The sequence below is a fragment of the Physella acuta genome, unplaced genomic scaffold (assembly GCF_028476545.2).
Source record: "Physella acuta isolate Inbredline_101_S28 unplaced genomic scaffold, ASM2847654v3 ptg000276l, whole genome shotgun sequence".
Classification (NCBI taxonomy): Eukaryota; Metazoa; Mollusca; class Gastropoda; family Physidae; genus Physella; species Physella acuta.
This window is the reverse complement of record NW_026731795.1, coordinates 328,819-352,690: the sequence shown is the minus strand read 5'-3', so window position 1 is coordinate 352,690 and position 23,872 is coordinate 328,819. Positions and strand designations below refer to the sequence as shown.

Below are 23,872 nucleotides of genomic sequence, written 5' to 3'. Positions count from 1 at the left end.
ATCAGCTTCTGTGAACATCATAGTGTTTAAACAAGAAACATTATAACGGTTTTATGCTATTGATTACCAGTTGATCCATAAAAAAATTCATAAAAAACGTTTTAATAACAAGCTTTTATGTAATAATGCACTAAAAAGTAGAAAATAAATTATAGACTACTATTTAAATAACTACAAAGAAAAGCGTGGTTCACTTTAGTATCTATTGGATACCTTTACTAATGTTAAGGAAGACACCCACGCTTTTTTTTATAGTTATTTAAATAGTAGTCTATAATTTATTTTCTACTTTTTAGTGCATTATTACATAAAAGCTTGTTATTAAAACGTTTTTTATGAATTTTTTTTTCAGTACTTTACATGTTTTATTTACAATAGAGTTACATGACTAAAAACCATTGCGCGCCTACTGAACATCACGTTCAGTAGGCGCGCAATGGTTTTTGAACGCAGCCATTGAACGTGATGGCGCAGCTATTGAAGGTGATGACGCGTGTGGTGTGGTTGGCTAGACATGCCTACTAATTCGGTCCAAATTTTTATTAATTCATAAAAAATTAATTAGGCATCCAATTAAGTCAAATTTAGTTTCAGATTGCATTGTCTTCATGTCTTGACCCACGTGTCAAATGTGAATCGTATCGGTCAAGTAGAAGTTTCCGAATTTTCACTCCTGCGTTTCGATGTAGACTGACGACAGACTGGCGACGACAGAGGAAGTGAGTTAAATAAAAGCTTGTAAAAACATGTTATTTCTTTCTGAAATCTATGCATGTAGTAATTTGGTAAAAGCTGGACTATACTAGATTGACAGGAAAAATTAACAAGACTTAAGCGTTATAACTGGATACAATTAAACACAACATTTTCTGATGATAAAAAAAAGTTCTCTTTGACCTCCTTGTGTTTAGCAGCAAATCTTACGTGTCGTTTTAGAGATGTGTTATGTGGGTATCCGCGTGATAACAGCGTGCTGTTTTTATCAGTGTCAACCTATTTTTGTATTTGATAACCAAGAGATTAATCTGCAATTTTTTTCTTTTTGACTACTATTGAGGCGTGGTAGGACGATAGAGCATACGTTTGCTAACCGGAAAGTCTCGTTCAAATGCAGGGTTCATTTCAGTAGAACTTCTCAGCATAAACCCTTCACGTTAGGGAAAGTAAAGGCGGCGAAACATAGTGCTGACAACACTATCTCTTCGTCTTCCGATGTCACAGAAATATGTGAAACAGTAGCTCGTGATTTCTTAAAGATGATTATATATCCATTTACAGCGTCTGCGGAATCCTCGTGATATTGAAAAACAGTCCACCGTTGTTGCTAGGTTGATAGAGTGTTAGCTTGAGGCTAATTCTGTTGTTATCGCTGCTTTTATTAATAAACATAGTAATATTTAAATATATTTTAGTTTCAAACGTAATATTTAATTAGAAAAAAATTAGATATGTTTGCATTGTCATTAAAGACGAAAGTATCTGAAAAGTTTGAATTAAATCACTTCACGATTTTGAGTTACAAAATTTACCACAAATCTACAAACAAACAAACATTGTAAATTAAATAAAAGCTTATAATTTTAAAAAGAAACAACACTTTTGATATTGTTTGTTCTGTATAGGCCTACTTACATTGTAACAATCATAAGAAAGATAAATAAAAGATAAATAAAGTGCTTTTATTTTTATATAAGCAAAAATAATGAGTTTAAATAACGGAAACATAAAAGTTAAACCACTAACATAATGTTTTAACTTAAGTGCTTAACTTTGAACTTCAATCATAGATTATGAGTCATAGTTTCGGTTTTAAAGAAGCCACGTAAATAATCGAAAAAGTATTTAAGCTTTAAGGAGAATATTATGCAAGTGGTTGTTCAATCGAAGTGTTCTTCTTCTAGCCATGTGGATATATACAAGAATGAGAAATTCATTCACTTTAATGCTTGTTTGGGGTAAGGGATTTTACATGTATTTACACAACAAACGAATTATTGTTCATTTAAAGACTTACTTAAAATACAAATAACTGTAACAGTATCGTGTCTAAAATCACATTTACCAGGTGGGTTAGATTTGATTAGCATAGCTTTTATCAAAAACGAAAATAATATAGAATTTTTTTATCCACAATCAATGTGTTGTAAATCGCAAACCTTACTCTTGTGTTTACAATTTTTTTGTTAGATAATGTTAAAAGATCAAAAGTATATTTTCTTTTCTTTAGGTTTTATTTCCTCGTATACACTTATTAAGGGATTATTGTAACCATGCAAAAATAAAATCGAGGTTTGACAAATATCTACGTTTTTCAACTCGGAAAGATTTAGTTTTACGATTTTATCTGTCTGTGTGTCTGATGTTAATATGATAACTTGAGTAGATATATTGACGTATTTTCATATATACGTATATCATATAATTTAAGTTTTGTACCAACCTGTTAGCGATTTCCAGACACCGGAAGTGGTTTTTGTACTTACTCTACTTCAGGTTTCTCAAACGCCAATAATATTAGTACTGGTTACCTTAGGTGAACATTCTATGCACAGATTTTTCTTTAAAATTTGAACAAATTCTGTTCATTGAAAATGGTGCCTGACCCTATTTCCGAATAACTTGAGTGTTGTTTCATTTAGGCAAATAAAAATGCATATACAAGTGTATGATCGTTTACTTGGGTTACTGTCAATATTTTAGTGACCTTCTGTATCCGGAAGTTGTACTTTATTTCAGAAATATTTACTTTACTCTATTTCCAATTTCTCAACTAAAAAAATACAATAATCGATTGATCTTGATTCATCTGTCTATTGTCTGTCACGTTCAAAAACTTGCGATCAGAAGGTAACCACTTCAACTGAACCGATTTCTTTCAAACTTACATTTAGATAAAAACTCGCACATTGTCGTATAAAATTTAACTTACTCGGATGGTTTATGTGTATTAGATTTGTTAATGTTTCCTTTGTAGTATACTATTTTTACGCTATATTATTAACATATTGTTTGTCTTGTATTGTATTAAAAAACTTAAATATTAAAGTAAATCTAGGGAAAACTCCCACACATCGCTTTACTTAATTCAGCATTTAAAATCTCATTCTTACCTTAGTATATGTAAAACTTAACACAATAATTCATCCTTAAATTAGTCAACATTTTGTTATATAATTTTCACCAAGCTTTTCTCTTACAGACCTAGTTTTGTGTTCCATAGTATGGCACAGCTACAAGCAGACAGACAGCAAAACAACCTGCACCCTGTCATTGATAGAATACAGGGACACCGTTGCCTTTAATGCCAAGATAAATTTCAAGCATCTCAGTAATTTATGGTCCAGATTTACTGGTTTTCAGACAAGTCTAGATGGAGGTCAAACATATCAGCATGTAATAGTTGTTATTTAAATCTCAATGTTTTATCACCATTGCTGAAAACATTGCCTTAATTTTTTTTCTCTTAAAGGTGCATTTCTCTCTCTCTCTCTCTCTTTCTCTCTCTCTCTCTCTATCCATATATATATATATATATATATATATATATATATATATATATATATATATATATATATATATGTATGTATTTGAGTTATTTAATTACGGTCGAAGTTATTTAATTTTAACAGGTTTAGTCTATAGTATATTAAACCATTATATCGAAGCTATTAAGTAAAGAAGAAAAAGGAAAACTGCTTAGTACAATACACCTTAGATAGTTTAAACCTAAATCTCATATTAGAGATTGCTTTATACACTCTATGGTTTTATCTTAAAGCTCTGCCTAGTTGAAATAGGGCCCAGATGCAAGGGGAACAACCCTTCGATATGTACCTGTAAACTCACATTTGAAATAGAAGTTTATGATATCGAAATTAACCTACTGGCACAAAAACGTTACAGCGAGGCTCTGATACGAGGGTACATCAACCACTCGACGGATCAGCCGATTTATAGCAAACCACAACGGTTTCCTAAAATTTACAGTAAGTAAAAGATGAATAACATGAGAAATTATATACATATTACACACCAGCAAATAATTTGAATTTTCCTCAACTGTCTGGAAATCGACTGTATATTTGATTAGCGAATGTCGTGAGTTAGTTTTCAAGTTGTCTTTGCCTTTACCCTTTGAACCTGGGGCCATGTTTAATTAACCTGTGACTTTGACTTATATTAAGAAAGTGGGGTTATCAATATGCGCAGATAACTTTACTTTCTCTAACGTTTGAGGGGTAGCCATTAGAGCTGGGTGGACTCAAGAACTTTTTATAGACATAAACCTGTTTACCTTTCATGATGAGAGAAAAATAGATGCGTAAAAAAGTAACATGTAAATAGAGTGTGTGCAATACTCGGAGAGTGTTCATGAATCTTACTTCATGTTTTATTCGATTTTATTTTGGGGCAAGTGTTGAATTTTCCTTTTTGTAAAGGGATGGCTTTATTATTCAGCTAGAGGTCTATACTACGAATAAGCTTAGCTTGATAAATATTTTCAATGTAAAGTGATATCTCAGTAGGTTAGAGTACAATCGCTTGGCCAACCTTGTTAATAAATAGAAAAAAAAGAAAACGTATAATAGTTATACCTTATTCAACATTTAAAAAAGCTGTATTGCTGTTCCCAATTATTATTTTAAACATTACCGATTCATAAAACAATGCAAATATTTAAATATTTCAACATTAGAAAATTAAATATATAATTATGTCTTATTTGGACACCGTTATTATCCTAAACTAAAACAAAGCATGTACTTTAACTGAAAATCATGATTACACCCGCGGTAAAAAATCAGTTTTTTCTTCTTCTAATTGCATTTTTACATTTTTTTCGAGATATGTCCGAGGTACAACTCCAGCTGAACAACATACCTCTACCTACAACAACAGACAACTACGAGGTCGACAACTACACTATAGAGAACCGTGTGTGTTGCTTGAACTCGCCCTCACCCTGCCACATCGACATTGTAACTGACCAGTCAAACGGTCGTGTTGGAGAAACTTGTGTGGACTTTAACCTGACGTCATTAAGTTTGAAAGACAGTCAGATGGTAGAACTAAGGTACACTGTTTGCAATGCTGTCAGTCAAAAATATTGGATCAAATACACACATAAGAAAGGTAGACTTTGCGTCTTTCTTTTTTGTCTCGCTTTAATGTATCAAAGTGAATTTTGAGGAGAAAAAAGTACAATACTAATTAATTAAATAATAAAAATGTATTACAACAGTGAAAAGGAAGTTAAAATGTAAAGCAATTGAGTATCATCAATAATTAGAATTCGCTTTTTTGTCACATTTTCCAACGAACCGATTTCGAATGGGACAATGTTCTCAATTCTCGGGCTCTAGGTTGTGTGATGTTCACCTATACTCACGTTAGAGTAATTAAAAGTGGCATGACATTCGTGACACGGACTTTCCGGCTCAGGAGCAGAAGTCTGGCCGCGACGCAGTAAATTGTGACTAAATGGCTTTTGAATATGCCGGATTGATCACTGCATGGCGTTTGCTATCGGCGTGGTCGAATGGTAGATCTCATTGTTGCTGATCCGAAAGTTTCGAGTTCGTATCCTGAAATAGTAGAACGTCCCGGTGTACACAGCTCAGATGAGTACCTGACTCACATTAAAGGCAGGAGAAAATATTGACTGCACTCTCAACCAGTTAGCCGAGGTAATTAAAGCAAATGAGGCATATAATATCTGGCCCACATGTCTCGGGCCTGGCCTTAACAAGCTGATATCTATGACGTAAATATTACATTGATGAAATAAAAGTCTTGAACTGATTTGCTTTAATGACATCAGTATGTGATTATCATTTCGTTTTTTCCCACTATAGGTGCCAATGTAAATGCCAGTATCAAACTAATGAATTACAGGCAGGAAGACAGTCAGACAAGCTGTCATGAAGGCCTAAGGCACGGGGCAGATAACGTTGTATTTAAAGCACAAGTCTGCTTAACCCAGGAGAATTCAATTGTCAAGTTTGTTACCAAGAAATTTGGGGATGTTGACTTTCACGAAGTAAGAATGCGAAGGAAAATGCATTAATTTACAATACATATATGCTTAAGTTAGATATGCAGAATTTTAATTGTAATAGTTTTGTAATATTATATATGTAAAGAAAATAATTAATTTTCTGCTTTTTTTTAGTGAATAATTACATAAAAACTTGTTATTAAAACATTTTATACATTTTTTTTCAGTACTTCAAATTTTTATCGTAATATAACTTCATAACTAATAACTATTGCGTAACTAATGAACATGATAACGCGCGTAAAATTGTGCTGAATAGTTAGATAAGTCTGCCTACTAATATGGACAAACGTTTAATTAATTCATAGAAATGAACACATTAATTCAAATTTAATGTTTGATTGCATTGTCTTCAAGTCTTGATCTACGGGCCAATTTTGAAACGAATCTGTCAGTTAGAAGTGCCCGAAATTTTGCTCGAGCATTTCGATCTATGACGGATGACTGACAACAGAGGAAGAAGGTTAAGCAAAAGCGTATAAAAACAGCGTAAAAAACCGGTCTACACACATTTAACTTTTTTTTACAGCTATGCAACGTAACTATCGTCCAAGGATGTACACATCCCCAAGAAGAAATGTGTTACTGTAACCACACAGACAGCACCAACACGCACCACATTGTGGTCAACATTACCGCAGACAGGCGATTCAGTGGTGCACACATCCAGGGTGTGCTGGCCAGCGAAACATCTTTCATCTACAGCAACGTTCAAAGTTTTCCCAAGATTTATAGTAAGATTACTACATTCATCCACAAATATATAATATATATGAATGTTGATTTTACATTTCATAGACAATAGACACATTATTGATACAGCAATTGTACTGTTTTTTGCTCTTATTAATAGAGAGACAATTAATTGTTTTGCTTATACTGCTCAGAAGAGTTTCTTCCAGACTGTTTTTTTACGGAGGGTTTGGGGCTTTTGAAATTTTTGAGGAGGGGGGGGGGGGGGGTGGATTAAATACTAAAATTTCGAGGGAGGGAGGTTCGGACACTGTTAAAAATATATACTTTCTATATAAATTCCATTTCGTTCAGGGGGAAGGGACGGTAGACTTTCTTGCCTGGGAGAAACTCTGCTGCTCAGGCATAATAAATATGTTTGTATCATAAACTACAAAGACAGCAAACTTCCTTAAAGATAGACAGCTATAATGCACGTAAATCATTGTCTTTTATATTTTATTTTTATGTACTCTAAAATTGATTTTATCAATGTCACAAAGTAAAAATTAAGAAAAATAGATTGTGTTAATATTTAACACTAGCCTTGCTTGGACTTGGAATTCCACATTTACCAAAACTGATTTTCAGATATATCTGAGATAAAGCTCACAGTCAATGAATTGAATCTACCATTTCTAATAAACAAACCGGTAGTTGACACCAATGTATCTGAACTTAAGGCATGCTGCAGAGATTCCCCATTACCCTGCAGGACAAAGATCGTGTCCAATGACGTGGTCGTCGCATCAGGCGTCCCTTGCGTCGCGTATAACTTTAGTAACCATGACAACGGCACTGCGCAGTTGATAGTAGATGTCTGTGACGTCATGGAGTATACAATCCCTGTGAGGTTTTTGCAAGACTCAGGTAAAGTATTGTCAGATTATCACGTGAGGTTATCTAATAATATGGGTATAGACAATTTTTAAGATACTCCTAGATTAAAACCAGTGGCGTAGCGAGGTCATGTGTCACCCGGTGCGGCACTTAGAGAGCGGCATCCCTCAGAGGCGTAGCAACCCTTCCCGGATACAAACTTTCAAATTTTCGATTTGCACCCCCCCCCTCAAACTTTCGATTTACACCCCCTCAAGTTTTTTCTATATATTTTGCTATTTTTTTGCCTTGATGTCACCCCCCCCTAAATGGTGTCACCCGGTGCGTTCCGCACCCCAAGCCCCCCCCCCCCCCCCCCCGCTACGCCTCTGATTAAAACTGTAATTTACATCTGATGATCAATGGGCTGATGCTTAATTATTTATGTAGTTTGAACTGTGGAAGCTTTTTTGTTTAAAGCACAATGATCTTTCGGTTACTTTAGTGCTACGTAGACTTAAACACGAACTCGATACGTTTAAGTTTGTAGTCTTGTGTTCGACTACTTGACCATACAGTCCCAAGCTCTACTATGTCTTGTTTCATTAAAACCAAACCTAACCCTATCTCTAAGCAATGTTATGGGCAAAACACAATACAACATAACTTATGCGAAAAGAAAATAGGATTAAGATAAATCAATCTACCAATTCAGTTTAATAGACTAAAAGAAATGTATTGCTGTTCGTAAAGAAAATTATAATACGATTATTATACATATTTTCTTCATAGATCTCTTAACTTCATTCATGAAAATGGATACGTTATTAATTAAAGTCACAACACCGGCTGCAGCAGTAATTGTGACGATTCTATTTGTTGTTTGTGCTATATCTTACGTTAAAGGTAATTTTAACTTTTACAATTTTGGAAATGTTGTTATACGAGTAGATAATTTACATCTATAATCACACAAAAAATACTCATGTCTTTTACAAGTAAAACGTAGTAGTTGAGACTGAATTATGAATATATGAAAAAGAAAAATAATAATGTAGAAACATACATGAACTAAACAACAGCTGTATAATAAATAATATTCCTCTAAAACGTGAGATACATTAAAACATATGCAAGATTCAATCACTTTCACTTAGTGTGATGTGCAAGTATAGAGGACAAAACAATCTGATTGATTCAATTAGACCTTAAAAACTGTAAAATGCTATGCATGTTTAATTCTGAATACTATTGATTTAAATTTATTGTTTTCAAAAATTAATTTTTAATTTTTTATATCAAAGCTCGCAAGAAAAGTAGGAGTGCCAGAATCAAGTAAGATTTCTTCCTATCATATTTACATAAAATATTTAGTTTATTATATCAGGGGTTTCTATATTATAAGAGAGTTTTTGTTTAATAAGCGTTGAAACATTGCAATATTGCAAAATATTTTGAATTATTCGGCATTGTTTAGTATGAGTAAAATAACGTATTGAATTCAACTATAACTAGCAGCGACATAATAAACCTCTGTGAATAATATAAAGATCTAATATATAAAGTGACTAATTTTACAAGAAATACATGTATTGTTCTGTTGTGTTACACTTACAGCACTCCAGACGCTGGAAACAAGGGATATAACCTGCCTGAAGACGAGCACATCTACGCTGTGGTGGAGGAGAGTGACTTCCCCATTGAAAATTTCAAGTACATCAATCGTCCCCCTATCTACACACTTTCCAGTGATCTCTCCAACACGGAGCCAAGCTTACAGTGGGGTAGAACCGCAATACCCAGGCCTGAAATACCGAATCCCCATACGATTAGTCGTCAACATTGTGTTGACGGTATGGAGTACGTTACCCCAAGTGATCTGACTGATACAACCGAGATGTCGATACTTTAATCACACTGATACATTGATATTTCTATTGTTTTTTGTTGTGTTATTGTTTTAGTTTTTGTACTGCTTGTTATACTGTACAAACGGTTTGATTACATATAACAACACTTTTATTGTTTTTTTTTTAATTTTTATTGTTGACATCATTTTACATTACAATAACGTAGTACTAAATAACTAAATTGAATTATATATAGAAATACGCATGTAAAATTTACGGAATAATACAAAGTGAGATGTTTTGCCTTTGTTAAATGTGCCGAGAATATAAATAATAAAACATGCTATACATGAAAAACATGTGTACATATATTTTGAACTACTGTTTTAAAAATTCGAGTCCACTGGATCGTTAGTTCACCAAGCCATAAGAGTAGGTCTACATAGATAATACCCAGTTTTAAAAAGGTCAATAAATTATCCAAGCTCTGCGTCCCCTACTATACACTGCAAGGCCTTCGAATATAGTTTAACATACTATTTTATAAAATATAAATTAATTTACATATCTGACACAAAAACTGAAACAACTATTGAAATCCTAACTGTTTGTATTATGAACCAATAACGCTCCAGCAAGACGGTAACTATAAATAACAGACAATTACTACGTGATTTAAAAAAATAAAACGTTTTGATTCAATTAGTATTCGTGCTTTAAATTAAATAACTGTAACGATAATATCTGAGAAATGACAACTCGTCAACAACTTTAGTTTACACCAAAAAAGTCTCGGATGTCATAGGACTACAGTGCCTAACACAGTTTTTCCAGGCTCCCCCCCCCCCGAAAAAAGTTTACCGCCCCCCTCCCCCCAAACAAAATAATTTATATAGAAAATATTTACTTTACCAGTGTCCGCCCCTCTCCCCCCCCCCCCCACCCCACGGAAAATTTAGTCCCTTCCATCCCGGAATAGCAAGTACCCCCCCCTGAGAAAAAAGTCTGAAAGAAACACTGTTGTTTATAATATAATGTGGCTGAACATAGTACTGACCACAAGGGGATAACATGGTCTAATGGTAGAATGCGCTCGAGTTAGGAATCTGGCTCCAGTTATCCATTGTCGGAACAGCTCAGGTAAACCAGGTAACGCCATGCACTTGGGAAGGAAGAAAAAACCAGGAGGAAACTGACGCGTCTAGTGGGCTGGTTAAATGGGTCAGACACGTAGACCTGTCTGTGGTGATGTCATGTGTACTAAAGGTGTATACGTGGGACGGATCTCTGCATGTTTGTATATAATATACTGTAGCGATACGCGAGGCCGTGTGTGTTAACGTGTATGTTGTTGTACGGGGCGAACGAGGGTACAAGGGACAGTCGAGTGACAGCGGTTGTGTTAGCGAGAGAGAGGAGGTGTGTAGGAAAGAACTGGGAGGACAGTTGAAGGATGGGTTAGAAAAGTGGAAGATTGATGTTTAATGAGGATGAGAAAGCAATACGATTAAACCATATTGTGTTACCTAACTGCAGAGTTTTTGTTGGTGTGCTTATATACATTGTCACGTGAGATTGGTTACGAGCTCACACTGCCATCCCAATCACTAATTAGTGAACGTCTGAGCTGAAAGTGATTGTATTCGAGAAAGTGAGATCATGATAAACAGATCGCTGATTGCAGTATTGTTTCATGTCCAGTTTAAACTAATTTCCCAGTCCTTTGGTCTCAGATATATAACCTTTCATGTTTGAATACCTCACATATTTTCATTTTCAATATTTTTTTACTTTATGTTTGCACTTGTATTGTAACTTAAACTTGCATTCTAAAAAAATATTAAAATTTTAAAACAAAAAGTGTAAACACGATTGAAGAATTAAAACAATATTTGCTAAGAAGACAAAACTGTTTATCATTGCAAAAATATCATATTACAAGGAAGTCAAATAGCATATAAGATATTAAAACTGTTTTAAAAACTCCACTGAAATACAAAAGTTTTTGTATCATAAGCTAGACAATACAAATCTTAATAGGTGGGGACAAAGAGCAGTTACAAACATGTTGACTTAAAAAATGAAATACTTATGGTTGATGACATTGTATACTTCCTTGTTTTTAACTAGTCACAAGTAACAAAGTATTTGTAACTCGTCTACGTTGTCAAGTAAAAATTTCATTAAACTTTGTTCTGATATGAGTTCACATTTAGTGTATAGTACTTTATATTCAATTATTTCAAATGTATAATTTTCCTAAATAATATTTGTATTGAGCTTAAAGGAAAGCATAATTTAACTGACATATATTTAACCAATTACAGTTATATTACAATAATATAATTTGATTAAAAATAATTTACAATTCTATACTAAATGTATATACAATGTAATATTTTTTAAGTAAAGAAGGCTCTCTTTTTATTTCCATCCAATTAGCTTTAACATGATTCCAAATCGTAAGCCGGAGTAATATAATCACTGAAATAGCATTTGAAATCTCGTTGGCGTTTTTCGGGTCTGTAGGGAAAAAATTACACACATGAATACACACACAGTTTTTTTTTCAAAATCCTATCATGTCATATCACAAGTATTATTGCTAATAAGGATTACAATGTGTATAAAGTGTTTTGTATTGAAAGAATGTATTAACAGGATGCATTCCTTTATTGCGCAACAATTAGATTGTACTAATACAAACAAACAAACAAGGTTAATATTTATTCGTATATATATATATATATATATATATATATATATATATATATATATATATATATATATAATTTACGTATAACTCTACCCACTATATATAACACAGAAAACTGTTGTCTGCATCATCGACATTTAAATTTAATTTTTACGATTCTTTCAGTAGAAAAACAAATTATTTAATATTAATAACAATTTATGTCGTATTCTGCTATTTTATAGACTAACAGAATGTGCGTAAATATCAATCAAGTGTAAAAATTAGTTTTAACAACCAAATAGGTTTTTGCATTATAAATTATCAAATAATTTAGATAGATTATTCGAATGAAAATAGTCTTACATTAGAAATACTTACTTATTCAAATGCTTTCTCTGGGCTGCAAAATATAAAAAATTTAATACACGCGTAAACTTTTGTAAAATAATTAATTTCTGGATTATTTGTTTTCATTATCTGAATGTTATGATAATACAATCTTCTAACTGGACATGGTTCAATTAATCGATGATTAATACTAATTCTTGATAGCATTTATAAATTATTTACCTATTGCGACGATCACTGCAATAATCATAATGCAAAAGATGACAGCACTTATGATAACAAATATCCAGTAATTGCCTCCTGTATCCTCTATCAATGAAAAAAATAAACTCAACATAGTTAAATATATAAACAAATAAATAAACTAATATATTACATATATATATATATATATATATATATATATATATATATATATATATATATATATATATATATATATATATATATATATATATATATATAGGCCTATATATTTATGTATTTATTTTTTTTATTTTTTTATTAGTTCATTTATTCATTTATTTGTTAATATGTTAAGGTGTTACTTAGTTAATTTGCAAACTTTTAACTTGTTAATTTGTTAACTTGTTTATGTGTTATTGTGTTAATGTGTTAATATGTTAATATGTTAATTTGTTAATTGTTTTTTATGTTTATTTCTTTATTTGTTTGTTTGTTTTTTGTTTATTTGTTTATTTGTTTTTTTTATTTGTTATTTGTTTATTTGTTTATTTTGTGTATTTTGTTTATTTGTTTATTTTGTTTATTTTGTTTATTTGTTTTATTTTGTTTATTTGTTTATTTTGTTTATTTTGTTTATTATATTTTTTTTCTTCTATTGGTTTATTCGTCTATTCTTTTTTTATTCAATTCATGTTTTATAAAGTGTGTACTTACCTAAGTTAACTTCAAAGCTTACATTAATGCTTTTTCTTTCATCACATATAACAAAGGTTATGGTTAAGTTTATAACTTCCTTATTGCTGTTAGGTTTGATGACGTGATTAATACAACGTTCTGCTGTTGTGTTCTTATTTTCTTGAGGTATGGACACAGCACACGGGGACGGTGAATCAGGACAACAAATCTTGACTGTGTCACCGTTCACAGTTTCTTTGTATGAATCGGATATCATAGGAAGACTTTTATTGTTGAAGGAATATGTTAAATCTAAGAACAGATGAATGAGCTATATTAACCGAAGAATTTTTCACAAAAACAAATTGTTTTTAAAAATAGCCTATTAAATTAAGGATATTTAAAGATTATATAATTTTGAGATTTACTGTTCACATACTAGACATTGTTGGGAGTCGTTGATCCTTACAGTGTAATTTTTTTTTGTCAATACTAAGGCAGCCACGCATCGAAGATTCACTGTAGCGGCTAGATACTGGTATGTTAATGACAATGTGAGAAATCATGTTGTTATCCGTGTAGTTACAGTAGCAAAAAAATCCTTTTACTTGACCTATACATTGTTTGTTGAGATCTACAAGGCACAACTGACAAAAATGTGCATTGAAAGAAACTTTAATATGTCATATAAGTTGCATTATACAAAACTTAAATTAACAATTACTTTCATTTTAGTTTAGTTAAAATCTTACAACATGAGTTAAAATTGTACGACATATGTTTAATTTAAAAAAAAAAATCAACGTTATTATGCAATTTGAAGATATCAAACTTTTTGTGTAATTCCAAGCAAAGGTATTCATAACTTCAGCTTAATTAACAACTTACATGTGTGAAATTAGTTCCACCGTCTGTAGTGGTTTCAATCCTGAAGGTTTTGCTGCTTTGAGGCAACGATGAACCAATCACCTGTGCTTTTATTATGGCAAAGTCTAGACCTGTTATCAAACCTTTACTACATGAAGTATGAAAGTCACTGCCTGTCCATTGGAATAGACACTCAACATCAGCTGTAGATACAGTTATAGGCCTACTCTTCGTTATCATAGAACATTCTCTTTGCTATGATTATCTATTCACACGTTCAGAACAATTAAATACTTTTTTGATAAAATATAAATAAATACATAAATACAATAAAAAAATAAACAAATAAACAAATATGTATTATATATATATATATATATATATATATATATATATATATATATGTGTGTGTGTGTGCGTGCATATATATGTGTGTGTGTGTTTAACAATTTAAAATATCCCTAGAGCGCGCTACAATTTCTCAATTTAGAATACAGTCTTTTAAGACCTATTTACGTATCTCTAAAAATACGACATAAGAAAAATGTTCGACACAATAGAATGAAACACTACTCACCGTTAAGGCTAAGAAAAAGCAGAATAAATCCTAGCCCAAACATTTTACTGAATGTTCGAACCGTGTGTTTCTCATTTCTCTCATTACAAAGTAAAGTCATATAAAAAGTTAACAATAACTGTACCAACACCATGCGTGTGAAACCTACTCTTTACTCGATTGACTGTGTTAACTCTACCCCTGTGAGACAACTGTCACATAAGTTTCGTTAAGTTGTGACTCAGAACCTGAGTGGAAATCAAAGGTCGGTGGTGATTAAGTATACTTGACATTATACTAAAATTTACTCTCTATAGTTGCTCAATGTACAGCAAAATTGTTATTTGGACATTTCATCATGACGATGAGTTTTTTAATTTTTTTTAGAAAGTTTGGTTCGGATTTATTTTCCACGGAATTTAGTACATATGCCGCGATAAGACACCTACTTTTGTTCAGTTTTGGGTTTTAGTTGATGGTTGCTAAACTGGAATTTTATATATATATATATATATATATATATATATATATATATATATATATATATATATATATATATATATATATATATATATATATATATATATATATATATATATATACAAATACACACACAAAAAGACATGTATATATATATATATATATATATATATGTGTGTGTGTGTATTTGTGTGCAGAGTTTCTTCCAGGCATCTATTCGGGGGGGGGGGGGAAAGCCCCCCCCCCCCGAAAAATTTCTACCGCCCCCCGAACGAAATGACATTTATATAATTTATATAGAAAATATATACTTTTAACAGTGTCCGCCCCCCCCCCCCCCGAAGAAAGTCTACCACCACCCCCCCCCCCACCCCCGAAAATTTCAAGTGCCCCCCCCCCCCGGAGAAAAAAGTCTGGAAGAAACACTGTTTGTGTGTGTGTTTCTGTGTATGTATATTTACACATAGGCCTACATTATAACTTCAATTCGCGATACAACTTATCTTTTATTGTAGCTGCATTACAGACACATTATACCAGTTCAAAATACTTATTTAAAATTACATTTTGTGAATATGATCTAATGCACAATACATTGTTAGACGATGGTGCAAGAAACTACTCGCCGTAAAGGCAGAGAACAAGCAGAAAAAAATCCTAGCCTATACATTTTTCCAGATTGTATGAGCCGGGACATTTTATTTCCTGCATTACAAAGGAGCTTAAGTTAAAATTGTATCTTCAGCTGGAAGTTAACCAAAGACACGCCTGTGTACATTACACGTTAATTAAGTTAAGTTAGACCTATAAAGTTGATGTTATAGAAGTGTTTGTCAAACATTTTATATGTGAGTCATAGGCTGAGTAAAAAAGTCGGTGTTGAGTTATTATACTTGACATTAGTCAATGGGTTAAACGTTGCTGAAAACACAGTAAAATGTTTACTAAGCAGTTCAAGATGAAGGAGGTTTTTACTTTTAGTTTGAAATGACTGGAATAATATTTTTGTATAATGTTTTCAGATAAAATTGTAATCTTTGTAAAGGATAATAAATGTATTTTTATTTTGATCTTTGCCGTTTACGTTACATTACAAGCTCTAATGGGTACCTGACAAAGGGAAACCAGGGTGGCTCGGCGTAGTACTGTCCTCTTAATCACATTTATGCTCTGGTCGTTGAATCATAAACTCTGCTGCAGGTCTTCAGGGGGTGGGGGGAGGGGGAGTCCCCCGAAGAAAGTCTACCGCCCTCCTACCTCCCGAACGAAATGGAATTTATGTAGAGAATACATACATTTAACAGTGTCCTCCACACCCCTGAAATTGTAGTCCGCCCCCCCCCCGAATAAAAATAGTCTGAAAGAAACACTGATTGGGTAAGCGTGGGTGTGAAAGTAGCCTATATTATATAGTGACCTCGCTTTTCCTTACAGCTGTTTAAATAACAGTGTATTATTATATATTTAAAGTAAATAATTTGTTCTATCTTTTTCATTGCAGCCAAATATATATATATATATATATATATATATATATATATATATATATATATATATATATATATATCACTAACTCGATTGTTAATTTAATTATAATCGTAATCAATGATAATGGTAGACAACAAGGTGTAGGCTATCTTAAAGAAAAATATAGCCAAAGCTAAACTGGAATGGTAGTTCCGCACAGACGTCCTGGGTGTTTAGATTTTCCCACGGGAGATTGACGGGGCCTTCCAGGAAGTAATTCAGATAACTAACACTTCAGTAACGTTTTTTTACTACATAGCCTGACTCAGTATAAACACACAATATTAAAGCTACACGATTCAGGTGCAGCTTTAACTTGCATACGAAGTTCTAGACAATGGGTTGAATAGAGGTCTACGTCATCTAACCCAAGGAAAGTTAGGTTCGAAATGGTAGCTTTTTCTCAGCCAAAAGAGTGAGATCCAGCTTCATAATAAACATGACAGTTTTGGTTTTAATTATGTAATATTATTAAAAATAAATACACATATATATTTATTAAATATCTCTTTCATTAGGTGTGAAGTTTCTCTCTCTCTCTCTATATATATATATATATATATAAATATACATATATATATATATATATACATATTTATATATACATATATATATATATATATATATATATATATATATATATATATATATATATATATATATCCATATACATAAAAATATATGCACAATAAAAATGTATACATATATACACATATATTTATAAATATACATATGCATACACATACTTAAACAAATGTGTGTGTGTAATTATTCAAAAATATCAGAAATAGACATTTCTAACATATTGGAAATATCCACAGTAAATTGTCTTTATAAGAATCGTTTTTAATCGATGACATTTGTGAAGCGAACAAAAGTTTTTTCAATTAAAAAATATACAAAGTTTGATTGTGTTACAACTGCATTGGTTGCATAGCCATTCTTATCACAATATATTTTTCCGATTTCATGCTAGCTGTTTTCCCGATCACCGTTTCCTTATGTATTCCTGCGGGTATTTCCTTTACTCCCCAGTCAAACGAAACAAATCTATTTATATATACGTACGGGAAATCGTTATCATCTGTAACCGGTGTCAACCTTTCTCTGCTCCGTGATATATAAGCCTAACCGTCCTGACACATTTACAGATTCGAATGTAAAGTAAAATCGTCTCATTTTAGGACAGTTTCAGGAGAAAATAGTCTCTCCCCATGTTTAATCAATCATGGTACAATTCATGTCTTTATATTCGTTACGAATTTCATCGAGGAAAACAATATATTAATTAACAAATACATCGAAAATCAAATAGTTTTTGTATATCAAATGTATACATAAATTTAAATATATAAATACATGTAACTATATGTATATAAATTTATAATTTATATATATATATATATATATATATATATATATATATATATATATATATATATATATATATATAATTCAATGTATATATACATCAGGTATTCATACAATGTTATCGTTTTATATATTGTTTACTAAATGGTATTTTACTCAACATGTAGGCCGTCAAGAGAGGTCGAGGACGTATCTACCCAAGACAACCAAGTCTGGCATCCAACAGAGATCCACAGGTTAACATGGGAACAGTTGAACCATGAGCTCTACCGACTGGCCACGTTCAGCACCTACCCACACAGCTGTGTCAAGCCTCCCGTGTCGTTAGCCCGGGAGGGGTTTGTGTACGTGGGCACGGGCAGAGACTCTGACGACAGTGTCATGTGTGTTTTCTGTAAGGGGAGGAAACGCGACTGGCGTTTTAACGACGCGATACACTCTGTTCATACGGAGTTATCTCCCAGCTGTCCTATGTTGACTGGGATAGCGTGTAGGAATGTGGCTTTTTCGCTCAGGTCTGATTCAAAGCTGCAAGAGATTATGGTTTACTTCAACAGCCCGAAGTTGAATCAAAGTAATCAGCCTAGAAACACAGAGCTTCAACTATCTACACCCCAGATTAATTGTAGTATATCTTCAAATACAAATTCGAATTCATTAAGATGTTCAACATCATCTGGCTCGACCACAATTTGGCAGATAAGTAGTTCAAGAACGTCTTTAGCTAGTTCAACAGCACTTATTTCGAACAATAGTAGTTTTTCATCTACATCGATCGGAGACTCTACATCTATACAAATATCAAACAATTCTAACACCAATTTGCCTGTTACGTGTTCTACAGTCCCATCTTCAACAGCTTCATCACCACAAAGTACAATATCGCACTCAGCTAATGGAGAATCTGAAACTAAAACAAACGTTACCTCAAACTCACACCCCCCTTCACATAAACCACTCTCAGTCACAGAGGCCGTGCAACAGGCCGCACCCCCGGGGGGAGATCACAAACGTAAACCCGGTCGACCACCAACCTACGCTGAGCTAGGAATCGTGACCGATCGACCAAAAGTTCCAGAATACGCTCTCAAAGTGAAGCGCTTGGAGAGTTTTCAAAACTGGCCCAGTGATCATCATCTAACCAAAGACGTTCTGGCTGAGGCAGGATTGTACTATGCAGGTAAGAAATATACACTGTATAAAAATATTATGTGGTTTGTATGTGCCATGAATACACATTTTAGTTGTGTTGTAAAATACGTAATGTATCAGATTATGTCTCGTTTTGATTAAAACATAAGAGTAAAGTACAGATGAATTGGAAATTCAATCATGCACAAAACTAGAAAACATTTGACTTACCCCAACAAAGTATAATTGAATGTGTTCATATCGAATGTTGATTATACGAAATAACCAAACCAGTTCACATCTATTTTGTCTAGACATGTAAGTCAAGCTCATGGATGTCGGTTATATGGCTAATAATATACATTATGTTTCCTCGTTATATACATACACGTAGAAATATTGTAGCTAGATTTTTATTCAATTTAGAGTAAGTTATACGTAGGAAATCCATACGGGTAAAAAACACCAAATGTCTTAATTTAATAAATAATTGGAGAGTGACTGATGTATACTCTACTATTTAACAATGCGGTCATATATAGATAATGGTATGAGAGCTTGATTTGTTTTCAAAAAGTAATTTGTCTGCGTATCTCTAACTATACTACAAGCACTGGCATTGCACCATTCCAGCATTTTTTCCCCTCTGTGCACTAGACACATGGGCCGGATAACCTCGGCATACGGGGAGATAATGTGGTCAGCACTAAGCCCTGCGGTCTTTGTATCCCTAAGGTGAGCTGGGTGGTCTCGGGGAAGTTTTGCTGACTTGTGCCCAAATTCGAGCTAGAAAATCTAGCGCTTTACCTCTAGCCCACCCCCCCTCCCCCAATACGCTATATAACAATAACTAGCAAAAGCATTAAAGCCAGAGGTGATTCGATCATGAACTCTCCACTCTCAGGTTACGGCGACTGCGCGCGGTGTTTCTACTGCCACCTGGGACTCAGGTGCTGGGAGAAAGACGACGATGCGTGGGTGGAACACGCCAGGTGGATGCCCAGGTGTGCCTTTGTACGTCAGAGCCTAGGTCAAGACTTTATAGACGCGGTGCAGAAGTTGAACGAATCACATGAAAAGGTAAGCTTCAGAATAGATTTAAAAGACTAGCATAAGCCCTGTGCTAGTACAGTAACAACACTGGCACAATAGTGTCATTAGTACAGTACACGCATAAAAGGGGGGGGGGGGGCGTTTTATGTTCTAAGTGGAAATTTAGTTAGCAATACATCTATGAATATACAAATAGAATAGGTACTGTATTACATACTTTACGAATATTTACGATGAATATCAGTCAAATTAAAAAAAGAAACAGCAGAATTACATAGGCCTACAATACATTTATATTAAGATATATAAGCCCATATTATCACGAAAACTATATTTTCAGATTACATTACACTCTGTGAAATCTGAAATGGGAGCAAGCTACCAGCTGAGTAAATTAGGTGAGGCAAAATAAATGTTTTTAGATAACGACGGTCTAACTTCTGTTTAAGTATATCAATATTTAATTTATGTGTTTATATTCTTATCTGTAAAGAAGCTTATGTTTGAAAGCATTTAGCATTGGGTTGAGAGATTCCGGAATATAATAATATACAACCGGAAATTAATTTTTATGATCGTAATTTTGCTTGAAAATAAAACAGTTAAACGACAAAGCCAATTAGTTAATGTAGCAAAGAAAATGTGGATATAAACATCATAATAGCCAAACATTATTTTGTGCAATATTTTTTGATTATTTTGAATGCCAATTTCTCTAGAAGTAGGCCTACATGTATGATAAATATTTTTCAATACGTGGTGTTTTCTTGTAGGCTGCGAGCAGAATGGTAGTCTACTCAGAGACGCCGCTGTCCGGTCAGTCGTAGAGATAGGATACTCGTCGGTGGATGTTTTAATTGCTGCACAGACCATTAAAGAAAATAGTAAGGCATTCTTTTAAGGGTTGTGTTAGATTAATTAGTGTGCTGTATTAGAATAAGAAGCTCAGGGTGATGTTAGTTAATTTAATATGATGTAATTGAGTAGGATAATTACGTGGTTTTAGATGATTTAGTTTGATGTATTTGAATAAAAAGGTTATGGTAGTGTTGTTTGGTTTAGATTGTTGGACTAGAGTAAATGGTAACGGTGATGTAAACATGTACTTCAATAAGACTCTCACATAATTTTAGCTGATTTAGATTGATGTACTAGAATTAGATGGTCCTATAATTTTACCCGATAAGATTGATTACCTAGAGTATGATGGTCATATGATATTAGCTGATATTGATTGATTACCTAGAATAAGATGGTCATTGTGATGTTTGCCGATATAGACTGATGTACTATAGTAGGGTGGTCCTTGTGATGTTAGCTTATATAGACTGATTACCTAGAGTAGGATGGTCATTGTGATGTTAGCCGATATAGACTGATGTACTATAGTAGGGTGGTCATTGTGATGTTAGCCGATATTGACTGATGTACTAGAGTAGGGTGGTCATTGTGATGTTAGCCGATATAGATTGATGTACTAGAGTAGGATGGTCACAGATTTAACCGGTTGTTTTAAACTTTCTCCCGTAGATGGACAACTGTCTGCCGATGAGATTTTGGAGGAATTGCGAGAATCTGGTTCCACGAGAAAAACATTTATTCAGTCCCGCGAAGACTTGGAACCGCTGGATGAAGCTGAAAATAAAGGTCAGTAGAACAGCAGAAAGTTTGATTTAACCTCGATTTATGGATATTGGGCTATTAATGGGGACTGAGGTGTACTTTAAAGCTCATATCGATGTGTCGTGTTGCCTAATAGGATGTTGTGGCATAGCGGTACAGCGCTAGATACAAATCAGAAAGTTTTGAGATCGAAATGGGTTCAAATCAGATAACGCCCTTAAGTCCACCCAGCTCTGATGAGTACGTAACTCACGTTAGAGAAAGTAAAGGCGGCTGGGTATAATGCTGACCACACGATTTCTTAATATGCCGAGGTTACAGAATGAGGTGAACTCTACTTCACTAGACCCATAGACTTCAACTTTTTAGAGTGCTCAATATTCCTTAATTAGACATAGGTGCTGGATTTTGAACGTTGCCGAAGATGGGTTATATATATATATATATATATATATATATATATATATATATATATATATATATATATATATATATATATATATATATATATATATATATATATATATATATATATATATATATATATATATATATATATATATATATATATATATATATATATATATATATATATATATATATATATATATATATATATATATATATATATATATATATATTGATATTTATTTTCGACTAGAACATCTGAGGATAATCAAAGAGAAGAATCTTCAGCTACGTCATCAAACGACGTGCAAAATTTGCATGGACAGGGAGGTCAACGTTGTCTTCCTACCCTGTGGCCACCTGGTCTCCTGCAGTGAGTGTGCCTTTGCCATGAAGGACTGCCCCGTCTGCAGGAAGAAAATCCAAGGAACTGTTCGGGCCTACATCGGTTAAGGCCTTCCAGTTGAAAAGACATTTGATTTGTTCATTAGTTTGTTCAAAAGGAGGGTGGGTCGGCTAAGGAAGACATAGAGAAGAACGGCGAAAACAGCTGGGCTCACATGGGCACAGATAAAGAGAGCAGCCCAAAACCGAGTCCGATGGAGATGTGTGATTGCAGCCCTTTGCTCCCCAGGGGCCACAAAGGAATAATGATGTCGATGTTGTTTAGAAGGGTCGTTTAATAATATGCAATCATACTAAACACTGAATGGGTTAGTGTAACTCACATAGATTTTCTTAAAAGTGTTGTGTAAACAGTGCAATCAGAATGGTAAATATCTAAAGTAAAATAGTTTTCCAACCTCACTGTCTGTGGGGCAGATAAAGTAGAGTTTACCTGTTTCTGTGACCAATGAAAATAAAGTGTTAGTGTGTTCAGCATTATGACCAACATCTTTTATTTTCCCTAACGTGGTACCAACACGAACCCTTGATTCGAACACAAGCCTTTAGGGTTGGAATTTGTATAATCTACCACCGGACCACGCCATCCCACATCCGCAAGAAGACTTCAATTACATACGTTTAGTTCAAGAAGAAGATCAAGGCTAAAATAGCTAAGTTCATTCACGGAGCTTTGTTCAAAACTGTGGTCAAAATCAGTGGCGTAACATAGGTGGAGATCTCTCTAGTGCGGATATCTATGGTACTACCCTACACTTTCCAACAATTTCGCATTTTCCTTTTGATATCGCTCCTCTCCCTAATGTTAACTGGACAACACTGTTTTAACAGTGTTTTAACAGTAACTGTAACTATGTTTCGGCTTGGTGTCACCCAAGCGAGGTCGGGTGTCTCCCGGTGCGGCACTTAATGGTGTCACCCCCCAGAGGCGTAGCAACCCTTCCCGGGGACAAACTTTCAATTTTTAACTTTTACCCCCCCCCTTTCAAACTTTCGATTTGCACCCCCCCCCCCCCCCCCACTCAAACTTTCGATTTGTACCTCTTAAAAGACTATTTAACACTCGAACTAATCACTTAATAAGT

The 23,872-nt window shown here is 33.5% G+C and overlaps 4 protein-coding genes across 4 annotated transcripts; 3 read left to right on the top strand and 1 right to left on the bottom strand.

The window, feature by feature from the left end:
- The first annotated feature begins 1,921 nt into the window (after positions 1-1,921).
- LOC131939397 (uncharacterized) lies at positions 1,922-6,067 on the top strand. Its single transcript, XM_059297681.1, has 5 exons — positions 1,922-1,955; positions 3,200-3,393; positions 3,779-3,986; positions 4,846-5,133; positions 5,856-6,067. Exons 1-5 carry the CDS (start codon positions 1,922-1,924, stop codon positions 6,065-6,067), a joined length of 936 nt encoding a protein of 311 aa, XP_059153664.1.
- Positions 6,068-6,621: 554 nt separating this feature from the next.
- On the top strand, positions 6,622-8,706 carry LOC131939416 (uncharacterized). Its single transcript, XM_059297703.1, has 3 exons — positions 6,622-6,792; positions 7,382-7,660; positions 8,402-8,706. Exons 1-3 carry the CDS (start codon positions 6,636-6,638, stop codon positions 8,575-8,577), a joined length of 612 nt encoding a protein of 203 aa, XP_059153686.1. The 5' UTR covers positions 6,622-6,635; the 3' UTR covers positions 8,578-8,706.
- A 3,167-nt stretch (positions 8,707-11,873) lies between these two features.
- Positions 11,874-15,006, bottom strand: LOC131939396 (uncharacterized). Its single transcript, XM_059297679.1, has 7 exons — positions 14,811-15,006; positions 14,255-14,436; positions 13,806-14,013; positions 13,406-13,678; positions 12,728-12,814; positions 12,536-12,557; positions 11,874-11,982 (listed from the first exon to the last, which is right to left on the bottom strand). The coding sequence occupies exons 1-7, from the start codon at positions 14,941-14,943 to the stop codon at positions 11,904-11,906; spliced, it is 984 nt and encodes a 327-aa protein (XP_059153662.1). The 5' UTR covers positions 14,944-15,006; the 3' UTR covers positions 11,874-11,903.
- A 3,701-nt stretch (positions 15,007-18,707) lies between these two features.
- Positions 18,708-22,843, top strand: LOC131939395 (putative inhibitor of apoptosis). The gene is made up of 6 exons (XM_059297678.1): positions 18,708-19,347; positions 20,203-20,378; positions 20,692-20,749; positions 21,125-21,235; positions 21,882-21,998; positions 22,636-22,843. The coding sequence occupies exons 1-6, from the start codon at positions 18,708-18,710 to the stop codon at positions 22,833-22,835; spliced, it is 1,302 nt and encodes a 433-aa protein (XP_059153661.1). The 3' UTR covers positions 22,836-22,843.
- Positions 22,844-23,872: the final 1,029 nt, after the last annotated feature.

Bases quoted from the DNA above. Each gene is read 5' to 3' on its own strand.
- LOC131939397 (XM_059297681.1), top strand. From the start codon at position 1,922: ATGAGAAATTCATTCACTTTAATGCTTGTTTGGG. The intron at 1,956-3,199 runs GTAAGGGATTTT...TTTCTCTTACAG, and splicing joins CACTTTAATGCTTGTTTGGG to ACCTAGTTTTGTGTTCCATA. The intron at 5,134-5,855 runs GTAGACTTTGCG...TTCCCACTATAG, and splicing joins CAAATACACACATAAGAAAG to GTGCCAATGTAAATGCCAGT.
- LOC131939416 (XM_059297703.1), top strand. From the start codon at position 6,636: ATGTGTTACTGTAACCACACAGACAGCACCAACACGCACCACATTGTG. The intron at 6,793-7,381 runs GTAAGATTACTA...ACTGATTTTCAG, and splicing joins AAGTTTTCCCAAGATTTATA to ATATATCTGAGATAAAGCTC. The intron at 7,661-8,401 runs GTAAAGTATTGT...TTTTCTTCATAG, and splicing joins GAGGTTTTTGCAAGACTCAG to ATCTCTTAACTTCATTCATG.
- LOC131939396 (XM_059297679.1), bottom strand. From the start codon at position 14,943: ATGGTGTTGGTACAGTTATTGTTAACTTTTTATATGACTTTACTTTGT. The intron at 12,558-12,727 runs GTAAATAATTTA...TATATTTTGCAG, and splicing joins TGCAGTGATCGTCGCAATAG to CCCAGAGAAAGCATTTGAAT. The intron at 11,983-12,535 runs GTAAGTATTTCT...TTTTCCCTACAG, and splicing joins CAGAGAAAGCATTTGAATAA to ACCCGAAAAACGCCAACGAG.
- LOC131939395 (XM_059297678.1), top strand. From the start codon at position 18,708: ATGGTTTACTTCAACAGCCCGAAGTTGAATCAAAGTAATCAGCCTAGA. The intron at 19,348-20,202 runs GTAAGAAATATA...CTCCACTCTCAG, and splicing joins GGCAGGATTGTACTATGCAG to GTTACGGCGACTGCGCGCGG. The intron at 20,379-20,691 runs GTAAGCTTCAGA...CTATATTTTCAG, and splicing joins TGAACGAATCACATGAAAAG to ATTACATTACACTCTGTGAA.